Source organism: Columba livia, chromosome 6 (genome assembly GCF_036013475.1).
Source record: "Columba livia isolate bColLiv1 breed racing homer chromosome 6, bColLiv1.pat.W.v2, whole genome shotgun sequence".
In the NCBI taxonomy this organism is placed as follows: domain Eukaryota; kingdom Metazoa; phylum Chordata; class Aves; order Columbiformes; family Columbidae; genus Columba; species Columba livia.
In genome coordinates, this window is record NC_088607.1 from 24,860,605 (window position 1) to 24,880,166 (window position 19,562).

The window sequence follows — 19,562 nt, forward strand, 5'->3', positions numbered from 1 at the left end:
AATCCTATGAGGACATTCAGTTGCATTATAATCTTGCCTATGCATTCAAGCAAAAACTCTGTAACATAAAACTTACAGAAAATATATACGCTGTTACACTGTAGAGATACTTTGCCTCTCACTGCTAATCAGTAATCATGCTGTTGTATTATTAGGAGTATTTGACATTTAAAGCTGAATGCAAAATTTTAACCAGCAACCAATCCTCAAATCAATACGAAAGGTCCAATCTCAATTATACTTTCACAGGATCTACTTTAAAGCTCTACGCAGAGTTAGCAAAAGATCAGGTATTCCTGTGATATTACAGAAACTTTATATAATCTTTCTTGTATCCAAATAGGTCAGTACAGACATTCCCAGTAACCATAATCATCTCGGGGTGTGTTGAACAAAAAATAAATCATAATATTTAGTCAAGAACAAAATTTACCCTTCTTCTTTCATTAAAACACCTACCATTTGCAAAATTCTTAAATTTACTTTCTCAGGCTTGGTTTGTTGAGATATTATAAAGTAAAGTTGTAAAATTACATTAAGATCACAGCAGTATTGGTTCTCAAATTAATGCTGTGGCCCAGTTCATCCTTCATATCCAGCTCTGCAGATGCGGAAAGGTTTGGAATGCTCTTGATAATCAGAAGCTACCAAATTTTTAGAGACTGCCTAATATGAAAGGTCTAGGCTGCCTCAAATATAACCACGTCAAAAATCAACAGATCTGTCTTGATAAAGGAACACCAGCTTTTTTGTAAGTTTTACCCTAAAGCTGTTGAAGTTCTGCAGCTCACTAGTAGGTGTTAGATTCTGCTCTTCTACAATGGATATCACAGAAGAGGATTTAATGGAAAGAACAAAGAACTAAAATCTAGCTTCCTTCTGTAATGCTATTAGACAGGTGGAATCTGCTGGATACGGATGCTTTATATCTTTTCCACACTAAACCAAAAACAGTGACATTGATATCGGAATTCATATATGTCCTTTAAAGAACAGCTACCTTTATGCATATAAATAACCATTTATAAAACAAACAATACATACTGAAGCAAAGAAAGATACAAGAATAACGCTCATGAGGCTGCTTGCTATGGTGTATAACTTTCAAAGTATCCTGTAATCCTGTAATATATTATCTAAATGTTCAATTTTCTTGAAGTTATCTTCATAATCAAGATGCTATCACAAGTATCATGGGCATTGGAACTATTTTTAATTTTCATTTAAAGTGCAATTAAAGAAAGACAATGGATACATAAGATAATAAAGTAAGTGATTAGCAGCATGCAAATGACATAGGCTTAATGACAATACCCTGTTCTATTCTCCAAAGGGCCTGTCAAGAGAAACCCTTCCTACATGTGGTTGTGCAGCTAATGTGCCTCAGCCTACAATTACAACATCGCTGACACCATTAACCACTGAAACAACATCACTTCATGAAATCCTTGTTGTCTCATTAAAATGCAAAGGGTCAGGTAATTTACCAGTATTGTGTGTCTACTTTTGTTGTGGGTAATTAGCAAGGATTATCCAGCATGGACTCCTACTGGGAAACAGTGAAACTGTGAAATATTAAAAAGATTTTTTTTAAGGGAATTTGAAAGATTCACAATTAGAACCTCAACACACCTTTGTATTCAAAGGGCCATAAAAAATGGACCTTTTATAAATTTCATGTTGCAGGGTTTTATGGTTGATTACTTTAGAAACTAACCTTCACATTTAAAAAAATTTACTCTTGTATAATTGGATCTAGATCTCCTTCTGCAATTAAGAACTTTTGAAAAATACAGAAACAGAGAAGCAAAACACCTTACAGTTTCATAAAGACTTAAAAAAAATGGTTTCTGCAAAAACTACTTTTTTGAAAGTTGAAACAAACATGTAGTACATTCTAATATCCACGTTCCCTTACTTTTTGCTAATTGAAGCCCCATATTATCACTTAAAGTAACCTTGATAACATTCATTATTGGCTCACATCTTGTCAGGGAGGAGAATGGTCTCTTATTCTTTAAATGGAAGTTTTGGAACATAAAACACATTCCAATAAAAGTGAACAGAAAATTATGAATTCATTAAACTACTTTGGTATCTTGTGCTATATATAATATTTATATTCCAACTACTGTAAAATATGCTTTAATATCTTTAGGCAACTATAAGGACTTAAATATTTATAAAACGGCTAAAGATAAAGTATAGCTCTCTTATTCCTACATACAGATGATGTAAGGCATGCAATCAAAGACAATAACACTTTCAACCCATTTGTCATCTTAAAGGAGCCTTTCAACTTCAGATCCCTTGTGTGCAATCTACGTAAGAGTTGTTGCCTACATAGGCAACTCCAGAGGAGTTTGCTCCTTAAAAACTACCAAGAGTGCTATACTTCACATAAAACAGGGTTTTCTGAAAATGGAGACAAAACTATAAATTTGCAGACAAAACAGCTCCAAGTGGGGCTTCAAAATACTGCTGTATTTATCTCTGGGACATCTGGGAACAGGAAGCATTTTGATTTAATATTTCATAACATAGAGGCAATTGCTTCCTTGCCTGGTGTATAATTAATGCTCATAAAAAGAGCAGGGTTTTTTTATTCCTCAGCATCAGAAATGCACAAAATAGCACACCTTCATAATAGGGGGGTTGCTTTCAAGATGTTGAACAGCAGATAATAATAAAATAGAGTCACCATGAATTTATAACAGTCTTGGGATGGTTAAATAAATTTATAGTTTAAATGTGAAATCACGTGCTTGATGTACTGTACTATCTACCTCCTTTGCCTGGTCTTATCTTTCCCTGGCTGAAGCAGAAAGTTTCTTGAAAGCAGAGGAGAAAGAAAAAATTGTGAAAGCTTGAAGGTCTTTAGGCTAGGACCTTGAAGCGTTTCTCAAATACAGAGAAATTGTGTCAAAGAAACATGTCTCTCCAGCCATTTCCCAACACATTTTTAGTTTATAAGCAACAGAGTTGAAAATCTCTTTTCTTAATAGCTTTTCTCTCTTCCTAGGAAAACTTTGAAAGAGACAAGAAACTATTCTGCATGCGTGTAAATCCAGCAACTAATGTTAACATCCAGCTGCAAGGAAAATACATGAAATGCAAATGGTTCTGGGTAGAAACTTCTCTCTGAAGGGTTTCTTGTGAAGGCTGGAAAGCTAGCAAGGTTCTGCTTGACAGAAGTGAATGACTCCTGACATAGATGTCTTCTACAGCACAGGAAACAAAGTGAACAGCCTCTCTCCCACCCAGCCTCTTTAGTTTATTTAAGTCCAAATGCTGCAAAGACTTGCACATAATCTAACTTTATACAGGTGGATAGTTTCATTGAAGTCAGAGAGATTTATTAACCTGTATAACATTGAGCACATAACTTAAGTTTTGGAACAAGCAAGGCATCAGATTGTAAACTTACCAGGGCAAAGACCATATTTTATTCTTGTATATTTCAGGACTATGACAACAAGCTCTTAATCCCATCTAGAGCTCCAGTGTGCTACCATAAAATAAATAACAGCTATCAGCTGATCCATCTGGTTCAGCAGGATAAGAAATTATGTGTGTGTTGCAAAAAGGCAGTACTGAGTCATTTATCACAGTGACCTAATCTTCAAAAATCGGATTTTTTGTGAGCAAATGGTGATGTGGGACATGTGCTGGGAAGTTAGGATACCCTCATCTCATTTTTTAGTTTTTAACTTCATTACTTAGGATGGTCAGCCTTTGTTTTGAAAAATAATAATGAAACTGAATTACAATAAACATTTCAAAATTCTGTTACTTAAGCACTAAACAACCAAGTAGAAAATTTTGTTAATTGGATTATTTTTGTAATTTACAACAACTGATGTTCGCAAAAATAAAAGCAGCATTCAGAAACACACAGCACAAAAGCAACCTTAATCAGATGTAACCCCTACAATAAACTATCAATCCTGACAAACCGATAACCCTAATGTTGTGCAAAATACTTGCCATTTTTGCAAACGTGACTGGTAGGAGTGATATTGTCTAGGAGAAAATTTTTCAAAACATCTGTGCAATTTACAAAATTATGAGCTATCTTTAAGTATAACAAGCATTCTGCAGCCTAAATTACCTTGATTTGCAAAGACACACAGCAATCTGTTTAAAAGATTAAATTTAGTGTCATAGCGCACTTTGACACTTTAAAAAATTACCCCAAATCTTTCACTTTTTGCCAGAACTATTCATTTTTCTTTATTTTTAATATTACCTCTACATTTTGTATTCCACATTTACTTATGTGCTTTCCTGACAAGGTTAAATAACTCCTTAAACTCTGAAACTATTTAGCAGGCTTAAGTAGAATTTGATTTTCTTTGTTTAAATGCAAGGCTCTTTATTTCTACGTTTTTGTGTAATATAACAAATTAAACATAGAGAACAGTGCTGCAGTTGCCACAGAACACTGAATTCCATAGCAGCCTAAAAAGTAACTGCATCTATGATTATAAAACTCTCTGTTCTGAACTCTGTTCTGAAAAACTCTGTTCTGAAACCTTCACTTTAAAAAATGATCTTATAACTATAAAATAAGAGAAATAAGATGCAACATTCACCAAAAATCCTCCTTCAGGAATACAACTGTTGTTTTGAACTTACAGCAAACATCTCTAACAGTACTACCATATAGCTATCTCTGAAAGTGACACAAAACCTTTGCTAACCAAGCATTTCAGACAGTATTTATCCTTTCCCCTTGTTTGAGAATTATCTCATGTTTCCAATCCTGATAATACTATTGTTGTTCTCTCTTTTGCTAACATTTCAGAGATAAAACAATCAAGAATAATTAATTGGTAGGGGTGAAAAAGACTATATTACCTGCAAACACAATAGAATGTAGATCTCAAATTCATTTTAATACGAAATTTCTTGCAGCAGATTGTGAGACAAAGTCCATAAAAAATTGCCATAACTTAAGAATTAATCAACAGATTGTGAAACAAATCTAATGAAAGCCAGTGACTGCTTTTGTCTTTTCAATTGAAGTTTAAGCCAGCTCCAACAACAACAAAAAAAAGAGATGATGAAGCCACAAGTGATTTTTAAAGGAACTTGATCAAATGAAACTAAACTTGTCCAAGGTTATTTTAGCTTGTGTAATCTGTTACACTTGAATGTCAGGGTGTAAAATTCTGAGTATGTCTACTTGATTTTATAGGATCTTACCCAGAAGAATCCTGCCATGATGTATGAGATGTATTATCCAGGAGTTCATCCCCTCTTTATTTTTTTCTCTTTATTCTTTCTTGTTGGAGGATCTATTACAAGAACTGTAAATGGAGACCTTAAAAAGATCTCTCATGTGTTGAAATAGTGTTCCTAGGGAAAATTCTCATATGTTGAAGTCATTGAGAAAACAGCTGCAATTGTTACTATGCTGAAATACATCTACCCTGCTGTACTGTGATCTGTCTTGCAATGTCTATAGAAAAAATGTTACTATACAGCCTCCCCTTTCTGTACTTTAGACCTGCTTGGAGCCATAAGATCACTTTTCTTTACTGTTTAGTAAGTGTTTTCTAATGAAATGTACTGCTCTTATTATATAGGACTCAAAATAAGATCTAAATCACTATCCAGTAAAAGAAAATTATTAAGTTGGATATCTAAAGTTACTACCCAGAGACTACTCTGTTACAGTATTTATACATCTCTGAACAGTTAAGTATAATTGTCTTTCTGGATTTTGGGAAGAAAGCCAAATAGCAGCTTTAGTTACACTTGAAGAAAGATATTTTGTGTTGGGTCCTGTTCATCTAGTGGGTAAAACAAGTAAAATTCCCACAATGAAAGACTCTGAAAGAAAATACAAGAAACATGGAAAAACTAAGTGGGAACAGTCAACAGATGCTACTTGAGGAAGAAAGGATGGAAAGGTCCAAAGAATGAGGGAAAGGAAAATTACTGGAGCTCTCCCAACATAACTGCGAAGCTAGAGCCCATCCCAGACTCAGTGTTACAGAGTGCTTTGGAAAAGTGTTACGGCTAGGGAGCACACACAGTTAACATTGATCTAATATTCTTCGGTGTTCTCTCCAAAACACTTCTTGATAAAATAAGCCCACTTTGTATTTGAGAAGACAGAATGAGAATCAGAAAGGATCAAGGGACAATAAAAACATATCTCAGTACCTGAGGGTGAATTTTTTTTCTCCACCAGAAATCCACCTCTTTACAAACCTTTCTAAGAAGGTAATCAGCCAACACCTGTAAGTCAACATCTATCAGTCAACTGCAAGATAAAAAAAGGACTTTCCTTGTCACAAATAGGACATCTGACTGAGTTTATGAGTCATTTTGTGAAGAGGTTGGCCAAGCTCCAACTTTACAACACTTAGTATCTCAGAAGCTGAGATATCTTAATGAAAGCGATAGTTTGCTGCATCTTCAGCAGGATACACTTTGGCCTTTCTGTCCTTGAAATCTAGGTCTCCCAAAGGCAAAAAAAATGGCCTGACGATTTCCAAATGCTTTTTCAGGACATAAAGTCTGCAATTCTAAACTCTAGAAAGCCTAAGGAGTTGCCAGTCAGCTTTGAAATGTTCAACGCAGGCAGCCATAGGAATGCTTTCAACATGAGAGTTTCAACAACATAGGTCCAATTTGGCTTTCTTGTTCTTTTTGAGTAGAATTACACGCTTCACGGAAAGGAAACTAGCAAATCCTTCCAGAACAGTTAGTAAGCTCTTCCTTCTAAGGAAGGCACCTTGTTTCCATTCACAGTTCTGTGTAGTCTTGTGTTTGGTCACATGTTCCTGATGACCACAGATTTGACAACTTAGATAGTTTGCTGTCATCTGCTCTGGGTACTCCAGGGTCCTTTGTAGCTCTGGTTCAGTGTTTTGGTTTTTTTTCCTGTGCCTTGGAACTGTGAGCTATTTTGTTCTTCTTCAGGGGGTCAAGGCAGAGCACTATGGTTGGTTAATATGCAGCTCTGGCAGGATCAGTTAGGACTCAAGGCAGGCAGACCAGAGGACAAAAGTGTTGTTGCACTACTTATAGAAGGTTTGGTTAATTAATGCTACCCAGTTCAAAAGCCTGGGAATATTTTAACATTATAAAGAGACACTAGCAAGTCTTTGTTCCTGCATGAGAACCGCTACGTGTGCATTAAGTTCATCATGAACTAGTAACGAGAAAATCCTTTGTTGACATAAACCAGATTAATTCAGTAGACTTTCTTTCAGAAGTTAATCCATTGAGAACTGGCAGCCCTATTGTTACAGAACTTTCCCTGTCAGGAAGCCTTGCCCACCCTCCTTTATCTCAGATTGCATCTGGGTTTAGTTCTTGGTGCAATGCTATGTCCCTGGTCAGAAAGAGCATGTTTAGATTGATAAAGAAGATGAACTAGTGATTATATGCCTAGGACTGGAAGTGACTTCAGTGATAAAGTTGGTGAGGAGAGTGAGGCTCTGGGCAAAAGGGAATGAAATACCCAAACTTGTGTATTTTCTGCTACCAACTTAGAAAAAAGGATCTTTATAGGTATGGTCCTGTACTTTAGCATTGGTTAAGGATTATGGCTTGTCTGATAGTTAAATGAATTTGCATCCTGCTTTTTATGGTGCACTTCTTGTACTGGTGTCACCTTTTGTCTGATGCTGGAGTGAAATAATCACAGATAAACACTGGAAAGATCCTTGTGCATTCAATAACCTATAAATTAAATGACGGAAAATTTTTCTTTTTCAGAGGCATAAGCATAAATTACATATCAGGTTTTCATAAGATATTTCACTGCCTAGTAACTACTGAATTACACTGCCTTATTACTTAGAATATCAAGGGTAATAGTACACTTTTAAATCCCTCACCAAAAATCTTGCAGCTTTGCCTGTATGTTTTGCAGGCTGTTCACATATTTTGTTTTGTTTCTCCTCTTTTCAACACCCTGTCACAGGTCAACTGACATTCTTCCTCACATCCAGATTTTTTTAATGTCAGTGTTTCCTATCATCAGTAACAGGAGTCACATAAAAGAACAACATAGAACACTCTTTCAAGGGATGGTGTTGATGAGGAATGTCTTAATTCAAAATCATACAGTCAGATCTAGAAAAATTCAGATTGGCAATGCTTAAGGTTTGTACCAGCTAATGTGTTGAGGCTAAGTATGTCAAATAATAGACAAATATTTAAACAAAAGTAAAATGACAACTCCCTCTGTAAATAAAGGTACTTAATTGCCAGTAAGGAGCTGTGAGATGGTTCTAGTATGCTCCTTGTTGACCAGCAAAAGTTGAATCTCCTGAGTTTATAGAATTATAATAATAGTTGTGCCCATGATACATTAAAGCTGCATTTCCTAGACAAAAATGTCACATTGGGTATAACTTACAGTAAAGTTTGTGCTGTCTATTGATCAAATTGCTTCTGATAGTCTAACCACTGTATTCAAGGTCTTTCAATAAAATTTACTGTATGGAAAGCAATGCAACCATCTCAGGAGTTGTGAATACTGTAAGTAGAGAATTTACCAGAAAGATAATTATTTTCTGAAGCAACTGGTATTAGAGGAACTCCACCCCTAGTCAGTGCTGCCTATATAATAGGCTGATGGTTATCTGCCTTATGCCCTGTTTACCCAGAAAGAGTCACTTTCTTTTTTACGTGCAAACTGATAATTACCTGAAGAAATGTCCAAAATTTCTAAGTATGTGCTTTTCTGCATCAGCAACACTGAATAGGGCCAAATGTATCCGGACCATGGCCCCAGCCTACACTTCCGGACCTATAGGGGCAATGCTGTAACAGCAACCTGGATATTACAGAATCATACAACAATTCAGGCTGAAAGGGTCTCTAGACTTCCTGCTCAAAGTGGGGTCAGCTATGATTTCAGATGAAGTTCTTCAGGGCTTTATGCAGTCAGGTCTTGAATACCTCCAAGGATGGAGAGCAAAAAATTACAGGTGTTCATGTGGCACACAAGACTGTTATATTTCTAGGTTTTTCCATCCTCATTCAGGGACTGTCTAAGATCCAGTGTGCTCCCAGAGGCATGTTGGAAACATCACTAACCTTTAAGCAAGAGCAGAAGAAGGAAATTCTCTCAGATTGCCCATGCTCAAGAACAGGAAGGAAGGGAGGAAAGGAGTGAGACAGAGTCTATTTCTCGATGATTTTAATTATGTGTGTGACAGAAGATGGAGAGACCCACCAAAGTATAGCCAACGTAGTAAAAGTAGATGTTTGGTTTTGAGATAAAAAATTTTGAATCCGAGGCCTAAATCAACAAAACAAGGAACCTCTATGCCTGTCTTACACTTCTGCAATTAATTTCCTAATCATGACTAGAAGTTATCACAGTGTGAGCAAGTCAGTCTCACAAATTTTTAAGGGAAGAACTCCAAAATATTTGGGGTTGTATTGCATCCAGGCCACAGATTTGAAACTTCTAACACCCATGGGACTGAAAAATCACTTCCTTACCCTTCTTCTCTAAATCTAGTTGTTACCCAGAGAACTACCCAGCCTGACTTCGAAAATTTCTGATACAATTTAATTTGGGTATTAAATTCCAGTTTTATTGCTGATTCTAAGAATGAATTTTCCATGTTCAAGAAGTTTCTGTATTCAAAAAGTTACACTGCTGCCTCTGATTTTTGGATCATAATTCCTATTTCCTGATTAGAGTGTAAAGAGGAAAAACTGAACTTAATCTTAGTTCTCACAGTCCTTGAGGGAAAACTGTGTATGGGTCAGGCTCATGGGGAAATTGCAGACCAACACAGTATCCCTTCTACACCCACATTTATAGCAGGGCTAGATCCAGAGGAAATATTTACTGCAGCACTTAATAGGTTTATCAAAGGTAGGACTTCAGCTGCATAAGCTGCAAGACCCTTCAGGGATGGGAAGATGATTTTTTTCTGCACTGATGGTCTTTGCCAGGGTGCTTATGATTGCTTTGCAGCTGCTTTGCACAGGCATAGTTGGTGTAAAATAGCCTTTGGCTACCTATGAATCAGTCCCCTGCTCTCAGCAAAGATGGAAGGATTTTGTTCAATGTCCTTAAATGGAATGAGTACATGTCAAACTATGGGAATAAATCAGCTTTGAGTTAATTCTAAGTGGGTTTTGAGCAAGAAGGCACAGGAACTGTAAAGACAATTCAAAATTCTTTTTCTTTTAATTTTACTTTTGGCTTGTATTACTCAGCTCTTTTTCTCTGTGGTTGCAATGTGATTTACATAAAAAAGAAATCTTGCTAGGCAGTGGCTTCAGGTATTCCAAAGTGAGCATGAGTTAGCTTTGGCTACATAACAGCAACTGCCCTGGTAAGAAAGCCACAGAGCAGGGCAGGGTGAGAAAGCAATGTTTTTATTTATATTTTGAGGAAAATTTTAAATTGACAAAACTGATAGTTTCATGTTCATTCATTTTTCCTCTGCAAGATGTGCTTTGTGATGTAGCAGAGAAACTACATGACTGTCCCTTTAAAAGCCATCATACCAATCAGCAGGTTTAACTGTCAAGCAAGCTGATGTAGGGCTCTTTGAATTACTGAGTGAGGGATATTCTTCCTGCCAGGTCCTGTCCCCTGTAGGCACTGCAGAGAAGTATTATAGGGCAGTCCTTACCTTGGGAATTAGCCTGCAAGACCCCAATGCTGTCATCAAACTGCATAGATTTGATGTTGAGTGACGCCAAGATGCATTCCTTGTCCTGCAGCGAAGCATCATCAATATTATTCTGATTGGCTGACAGGATAACGCACATGTCGCAGAGGTTGATGTTGACAGCCCTTAAATCAGCCCGACTTAATGGCGTACCCTTCGGCACAGAGAAAAAAAACGGGGGGGTTGGGGGGGAAGAAAGGAAAAAAAGAAAAACAAATTAAAGATTGAGAAGGAGCTTTGGGAAATTATTTAACAAGTATCTTTTTTATGCTCTGACATTAAGCTGGTCTAACTATGTGCCAGGGAATAGGAGATGAGTGCTAATCTAAAGGGTAGTTGGTGCTGATGGCAGCATTTTAGGTTCAGTCTCAATACTCAGTCAAGCTATTACTAACAAACAAGAAACAGGAATAATGCCAGCATTCTACATCTCGTCGGTGACTTGAAATTGTCTTGATTTAAGTTGCTATCATGTGGCAACCTCTGGCTCTCTGTATATAACAAGGGGTGTGTTTTAAATGTCTGTTTTTCTACTACCAAGTCACAACAGTCTTGGGCAAAGAAACAGCAATTTAAACAGGAAGGCATTATGTGTCCTACACATTTGAAATGCAATCAGGATAATGCTATTTTTTTTCTACCTGAAGCAACACATGAAAAAGGTTAATTCCTTTCAATGCATGTTTATGGTACTTCTAGAAGGAAAACACACTTATCTTCAAAGTTGTGTGATTAAATCTTCGAAACAGAAACAAGACTTTACTTTAATTGGCACAACTCATGTAACATTCCCTGCTTCCATAATTCTAAATTGGAGAATGCAATAATTAAAATGAAAAGCTGTGGTAGTCCGTGGGGTTTTTTTCATAGTTAACACAACCGAGATGTGACACTTAACCCATTATGTTTTGTTTAAAATTAACACTTGCCTTTCACATCCAACGGTCCACATCTCTAGTTACAGTATATTAAGTCTATGTCAGGGGGCTGCAAAGTCCAGGAAAACTAAAGATTATTTTATGGAAGCTAGATTTTGCTCTGCTGCCTCATATAGTTTGGTACCCAAAGACCCTAATGATGATGAGGAGACTAAGCTGTCCCTTTGTCATGCAGTGACTTTCGTAAAACCGAGTCAAGACCCTACTATTCCATCTCCTGATGACTCACGGTGAACATCTCCTGAACTCCACTGAGAATATTCAATGCAAAAGTGAATTTTAAATGAGCAAAATGAACGCAGAGCTCAATTCTTATTCAGTGATTGCCATCTCCTTTCAGATACCAGCCTCGCTATTCCACATCACTTTCAATAATTTGAGGCATGAAACCTTATGGAAAACAGTATATATCAAAGAGATACGATTTCATCATAGAGTACTAAAAAGTTAGGATATGATTATTCCTGCCACCTTAACTTTGCCCTTTGCGTCTGTGCTGTGTACCAAGTAAAGCAAGATTCCTGTGGGCAAAAATAGTATTCAATTATGTAATTAATTAAAGGCTTACTCCTAATGATTTTATGCAAAGGGACAGAATTAAGGCTGCCTGAGGATATTTAAAATTGGCATTTGCCTACTTTTTAAGAGTTTATTCAGCAGCTTAAATGCCTCTTTTAATACAGACTTTAAATGAATTTCCACTTTTTTTTTTTTTTTAAATCAGAACAGATGTTTTTCTATTCAGCTGTAACCACATCCCCATCAGTTTTACCTCATGAACCAAAGCAGAGAGAAGCATTGATTTTGAGTGGCCTCCTTTTAACATATGATTCCTAACAGTATGATCTGAGAAAATTTAGTAGTCTTTTAAATTAGAATAGTTAGATCAGAATGATGTTGGTATTTTTAACTTTATATCACCATTTTGAACCAGATAGGCTGGGGGGGGCGGAAGGAAAAAAAAAAGGGAAGAAAAAGCAGTATGGAAGTCTGTGTGGTCTTCAGCACCCTTAATTACTGTGTAGGATACAATTCTTTTATATATTCTCTATTTTTAAAGGTGTATTAACTATCTAAGCCTTTTAACTTGAAATTAGTCCAAAACTACTCTAAATTTGGGTGCAAACTGATTGGAGAATGTAAAGGCGGCATACATTTCCTTAATGTCTCTTCAGAATTCAGAATGAAAACTTTAAGAATACACATAGATGTACATTATATACTGGATAGTTTGGAAGGAGTAGATGGATTCTGTTCTGTTCCACAGTTCAAGAGTATTATTAATTTAATTCTGATTCCTTAGTCTTTAGTCTTCACAGTGACTGGAATTAAAAGGAATTGGCAGGAAGGGAAGAATATTAACTGACCAAACCTGATATTGACACCATTTTTGTGACAGCAGAGAATCTTGTGACACCATCTGTTGTATCAGTTTACAGAAAAAAAGCCAAGGGCTAACACTAAAACTGCATTTACAGTAACAAAGACCTACAGCCTGAATTAATCAGAAAGCGAACGCAGTCTTTCAATTCTATAGCTATTTTACCAATTATTCAGTTTAGGTTACACCCATCATTGATTTATTTACTTTTAAGTGCTGAAATGTAATTATTAATAACTGGTAAATTAATATTGTTTCATTCTCAGAAAAATATCCAAACTTACTTTACTCTGTAATGTACAGAGCATTCTCTTTTATACGTATACTGTGGGCTTGTTTCCCTCCTGCCTACAGATTTGTGGGTCATTTATAGCTATAACCACCTAAGATCACTAGCTTGTGGGGGCTTCATTTGTTTGTTCTGGAGCTCATGCTTCTATATTTTGGACACATAACTGAATGATGATGATATACAGGAGAGAAAGGACCTCTGAATCATGGTTTTAGTGGTTGTCCCTACTAAAATCAATAGGAGCTTTTCAGAGTTTTGCTGTACTTCCATGTGTGAGTTTGGCAGGAGTCAGAAGTGCTATGGCAATACTCCTTATATACTAGGTCAGCCTACAGGATTTCTTAATGAACTTAGGTAGATATAATGTAGCTTAAGTAACAATAATATTTTTCAAAGGTTTTGTGGGTATAAATACATAAATAATGTCATAAATAGCTACTGTCATTCTGTCAGGGAAATCACATAGGAACTGGCTACATACAGTGCACTACAGTCAATGTTTGATATATAACAGAGCTAACGCATTTGATAGCAGCTGAAATTCATCCGATGAGGATGATGAGGATCTGAACACTGCAACAAATATCTTCTAATAAGGTCTCACAGGGCTCTGTTTTCATAGACACAGTAAAAGGAAAAATCTAAGTCCTCAGGCCTATAAGTAGACAAAAGTAAAAAAGCCTAAGATCAAAGTCAATAAAAATCTGTCCAGTTGGTGTCCTAAATAACAAAGTATCAATAATATGGCTTTGGACTTACAGGCAAGATTGAAACCTTGGGGAAGTTATGCAGTGTCTCCCATTCCCTTCTCAGGTATTCAAGTGAACCCACAAACACAATGTGTTTGAGTTCATGGTAGTGAAAGTTGCTGGCTCGTAAAGGCATCACTAAATTTCTTAATCCAATCAAAGCAGATTTAACATCCCCAAATATGCAAACGACTACATGCCCACTTAAAACTGTCATCGCTGCTTCACTTCGAGTCTAAAAAACAAAACAAAACATAACATAAGTCAAGGGAGTAATGAAACAAAGGAAAGCTTAAATCACATATTGAGTTTTAAACCAGGAAAAACACAACTGTCAATATTGTTCATGCACAAAGAAGTGGTTTGATAATAGCTGTTCAGAAAAAAAATTTGTTCTGTTTGCAAATTCTTCAGTGTTTGGGAAGACATTGTACTGGACCGCATTCTGGTCCTATATATATTTGTTTCCACACATGTGAATTAAAGATTCTGCTTACAATCAAAGTGCCATTGCTTCAGCTAGAAACAGAATTTGACCCACTATGCCTTTAGCCATTAGAAGGATTATAGAAATAAGATGCAAAACCATGACTTAGCTGACAAATCACTAGTGTGTTTTTTTCAGGACCAATTTGAAAAGGAAAATGTGAGTGCCTGTTGTCTTAGCAGGGATTTGTGGTATTACACATCTTGTGAATTGAGGACCATATTATCTTAGAGTCAAAGTTCTTATTTTAGGACAAGCTGCTGCTAACCTGAGAATCAATCAAAGAATGCTTTACATTGTTCTGTTTTACAATGGATGTCCACCATACTCCATGGAGCTTCTCTCAGTAAGAAAAAAATAGCATGCAAGATCATAACTAATGCTAACTTTTCAAGCCCACTGGACTTCCTGAGTATTTGAAAAGACAGAATGAAAAAAGTCTCATGGAGAACATTTGAATGGTATTCCAAATTATCTTCTTGTTTCAGTGACAAGAATAAATTTTTGCACTAATTTTGTCAGTGGTAATGTCAGTTGAGCAGGCAACTCAAACACCAAGATGACTAAATAAAGTCATTAGGAAAAAACGACCTTCATTTCTTGAGCCAATCATAGCATTATTGCACTCCATCAAGTAGCTGAAGATTCACTGATATTATATTGTCAAGAAGTTGTACACTCTGTACCATTACATAGAAAACTTGCCAATTAATAAAACTAAGACAATGGTGAACTGCAAAATTTTCCCCTCACTTATGCATAGTTTATGTCCTTTTTCTAAATTATGGAAGCATGACAATGAGCAATACAGGTTAGAATATTCAGCAGAGGAGTTCACCATGTAAGAAGAGTAGGAACTCTGAGCAGAAGTTTTCTGATCAGTTAAAAAAATAAAATGAGCTTTCAGTTTCTCTGGGGCCACTACACTGATTTTCATAAAACTCTACGAAGACAGTAGTCTTGGCCCTTCAAACAGCAGAAGACAAGAGTGAATGCTCAAGTGCAGCATATAAATTGTTCTATGCCTCTGCCTATGGGCCTGAAACACTCAGACTTTACAAGACAGAGACTGAGTTATGAAAGAAACTATATAAAAAATGTCATTCTATAGTCATTGATATGTATGTAGCCACGTACATTTCACTGTATGTCAAAGTAAGTTCTTACTACCTGATACTGCAGGAATCTTAGAGACCTTGGGCATTAAAATTAATTATTTTCTGATTGAGGCATCATCAAGTATCAATTAGAAGGCAACTGGGGGAAATCCCATCATCTTCAAATTATGTACTAATTTGTACTTGTGTAGTCTCTAAGGACAACATTAAATTTGCATAGTTATGACGGTAACCATAAATTGTGGACAGTGAGTTTGAAAAGGTGTAGGGAAGCATTTTGCTGGTAGTGTCTTTATTGGTGATGATGCATGAAGCAGAAAGAACCAGGCGAGACTTACAGTTCACAGGCTAGTAGAGGGAAAAACTGACATGGCGTCACCAAAAGATGAAAAATTAGGCACTCCACAACGCCTTTTTAGGACCAACAATTTCCAAAGTGGGACAGCATGTAAAGGTTGTCTGCTAAAATGCGTTTAGAACATGAAAGAAGATTTCTGTCTCTGTCTATTTACAAAGTATTGTATAGCAGGGCTGCCTCTCCTTGCCTGCTCAATACATATAAATGCATATATTTAAAGCGGCTCAGCCAAACTGTCTTACAGCCCAGTCTCTAGAATTTGGAATTTACTTGCTCAACTGTTTAAACACCAATATTGCTATTCCAGGCAATGCCATGGTTATTACAGGAACCCCCAGGGAGAAATAGAGACAAGCTTTTAACCCCTGATTGCTAGAATAAAGCAGGGCTGTCACCATCATCAGCTGCACCACGCCACAGTGCAAGAAAATCTAAGTAAGCAGGCTCAGGAAAAGCTTTATGAAGTGCGACAAAGTGAAGATCCACTAGGGAGTTCATTTCAAATATCATCAGTTTTGCATATGTGATCTGTAGTTAGTTACTTGTTACTCTTAGGTATGAGTACATGAACACAAGTGGCACAAACTTTCACCGAACAAAATAGACTGTGATAGGCCTTCTAATTATTTTTAACTACTTGAGTCAGTTTGGTGGTTTCCCCAGTTAAACAAACAAATCAAACATAGACTAGGCTCACTGCAACGTGCTAGAGAGGCAGAGTAGTAGTACTACTTACTCTGGCCTATTTAGGCATCTTGAAATGTTGGAAATTGAGAGAGAAGTTCTAAGAGAGCAAAATTCACATAAATAAATGAGAATGCAAAGCAACACTTGCCTGTATTAGAACCATTACTGCCTTGTGTAAAGAGACAAATGGAGTATGTAAACACTTTAATATTTCCAGTCTTAATTCTCTAAAGATCTAAGCTCAATATGCAAATTTCAGCTTATGAAAAAAGAAATTATCTATTTTGGACCAATTTTGATTGTTGCAATTGGCATACAGATTTATATAATCATAATTCTTGGACCAAAATGCTACCTTTGATTACACCACACTGTGTTTCCAATTTCAATATACTGGATTTAATAATAGTAGCAATTCATTTATTAATCCATTAGACATCAGTTTGATGGTTCAAGTAATCTCTTTTCAAATACAGCATCAATACCTACCAAAATGACCTTTTCAATGTCCTTGGCCGGACACCAATGAAACATCCCTGTAGAGTCATATTTTTTCACATTGGCATCCATATTGTCAATCTGCTCGTTGCCAGGAATTAACAAGGGGTCATGCCTGGGGAAAAACAAGTTCAGGACAACATAAGTGGAAAATATTATGAATTATGGATGGAAAGATATCCCAAGAGCTGTGTACAAAGAGGGGTAAAAGTAAAAAATATGAAATGTATTTACACTTTAACATTATTTCAATGAAAGCACTTTAAAAAAAAAGCTGAAAATAATTTTTTTAAAAAAGTTAATTTGTAAGTTTTGGGTGCAGTTTTGAAGATTTTCACCACCAACAATTTAATTTTAAACAGGACTTTCTGACACCATCACATCTATAAAAGTTGGAGTTTTTTTCTTTACAGTGCCACCTCTCCAAAACAAATACCAGATCTGCTATTAGCATCTGCAATGAAGTAGAAGGGATAAGAACAGAGCCCCATGCTGACTGACTGGCATAAGTATGGAAAGCCAATTACTTGCTTTTACCACATATAACTTCTGACGTGATGCTCTTCACAGTAAAAGCTTTAACAGGCTGCATTTTAAATATTTTAGCAATTTGCCCAATCATATTTTGCTTTCCCAAACTGAAGCCCTTTAAAGATTCAAAAGTGTGTCATTTTTGAGCAGACTGCCTAACAAATGCCCATATCTAGAATACATTATTTTAATACCAAACAACAATGTCCATTTTCTCTGACAACTCTACCTGTGATAACCTTCTAAGTCTTTTTGCAGCAAGATGTTAAAGCACAAGGCTTCTCAAAGGAGAAGCAAATAAAAGACAATTTTATAAACTTGCTTTCTAGCAATACAGTTACATGTAAGCACAGATACATACAGTTCTTTAATTCATATGCTAAAACCAAATATTAAGCTAAGTACTAAGAGACTCCAGCACTCTCAGATGCCAGCGAGGACCCCTAGGTGATTAAATTATACAATAGCATTAGAATGAGGACTACATTAACAAGGCACATGGCAAACTGACCCTACAATCTTGAATTACAGGAAGGGGCAACACTTTATCTGGCAAAACTAGTCTTTACTTAAGGTTTTTGTCATGAATTCTTGAAATATCCTGATACAGAATTGTAACATTTCAAAGAATAAAATATTTGCAATGTATGAATGTGTTAAGTACTCTGAGACCAGCAGCCAAATTTTAAAGCAGTTTGCCTTTTGAAGCCTGTTAAAGAAATGCCGATATTGGTTAAACTCTCAAAGCTGGGAACTTTTCTGCTTTTAAAACATTGAGCCAGAAGACTGTGGCAAGAACGTCTCCTCTGCATTGTATGTTAAAGTAGACTTAGTGTATGATATAGGTTAATTTACCCTGAATACAGTATGGTAAGTTACCATACTTAAAACAGTTACGCTTGCATGCTTAAGAAAGGTATAATCTCTAATTACATTATGGTGATTAATTTGCGTAATTTTATAGCCACTGATTATATATCCATTGAAATCAGTGGAAAATTCTCATTCATTTCACTCAAACAAGCTTAACTCCATAGAAAGTGGCTTAAAAGAGCCTGAGAAACTATTAATACAATGTTTCATTTAAACCATTTAAGAAAAAGCAACGCATTACACGGCAAAGGCATAAATCAGTCTCATCTGGAAAAAAGAAATGCTGTGTTTTAAAAGTTTTTTAGATTCACTTAACAGAGATACAGTTCAGTGCATTTCACTATCTACCCACTGGCAGCAGAGGAGTCTCTAGGGGAGTTTCTGACCCTAGTTCAGATTTAATTTACCTCAATACTATATTTTCTAGTTGTCTTAGGTTCGAACAGAAGTGTGCTATGAAAGGGAAGAAGAATGTGAATCATCAGACATAACTCCCTGTTGAAGTTCTCATTAACAAATTGTGGTGTGTGGGTTTTTTTTGTTTTTGTTTGTTTGTTTTAATCAATACATGCATTTATTAGCAATATGATGAAGTGTTTGGATCCTCTGCTTCACTGCTTGAGTACGGCAAGGGGGAGCCTTCAAAGAAGCAAAGATGATGCGACACACAACAAGAAGTTATGCTGTTAGATATTACTGCATGAGTTTAGGAGACTAGATTATTACCTGACAAAGAAATCATGAGAAGCTTAGCGATGCTGTGTGTTTTGGAATCTATAGGTGTTTTACATATAAGTGTGTTTATTAAATTAAAATCTTATGGGCTACACTATTATTTCAATCTCTATGTAATCAATTTTTCATTCTCAGTAAAGCAATCTCCAAAGATGTCTATGGAGTTTGAAAGTGTTTACTGCTTTGTCCTCAGATGTTAGAAGATACGCTGGCTTATGTACTTAAAAACTGATCTTTGGATTTTTATT

At 36.1% G+C, this 19,562-nt stretch overlaps 1 protein-coding gene across 35 annotated transcripts in view; it reads right to left on the reverse strand.

Moving 5' to 3' along the window:
- The window catches only part of KCNMA1 (potassium calcium-activated channel subfamily M alpha 1), a 480,013-nt gene that overhangs the window by 42,933 nt on the left and 417,518 nt on the right, over positions 1 to 19,562 (reverse strand). For all 35 annotated transcript variants that reach the window (XM_065068525.1, XM_065068524.1, XM_065068523.1 and 32 more), the window contains 3 exons: positions 17,167 to 17,290; positions 14,038 to 14,262; positions 10,629 to 10,821 (listed from right to left, as the gene is read on the reverse strand). In XM_065068525.1, coding sequence (XP_064924597.1) covers positions 10,629 to 10,821; positions 14,038 to 14,262; positions 17,167 to 17,290 — 542 coding nt within the window. The remainder of the gene's footprint in view (positions 1 to 10,628; positions 10,822 to 14,037; positions 14,263 to 17,166; positions 17,291 to 19,562) is intronic.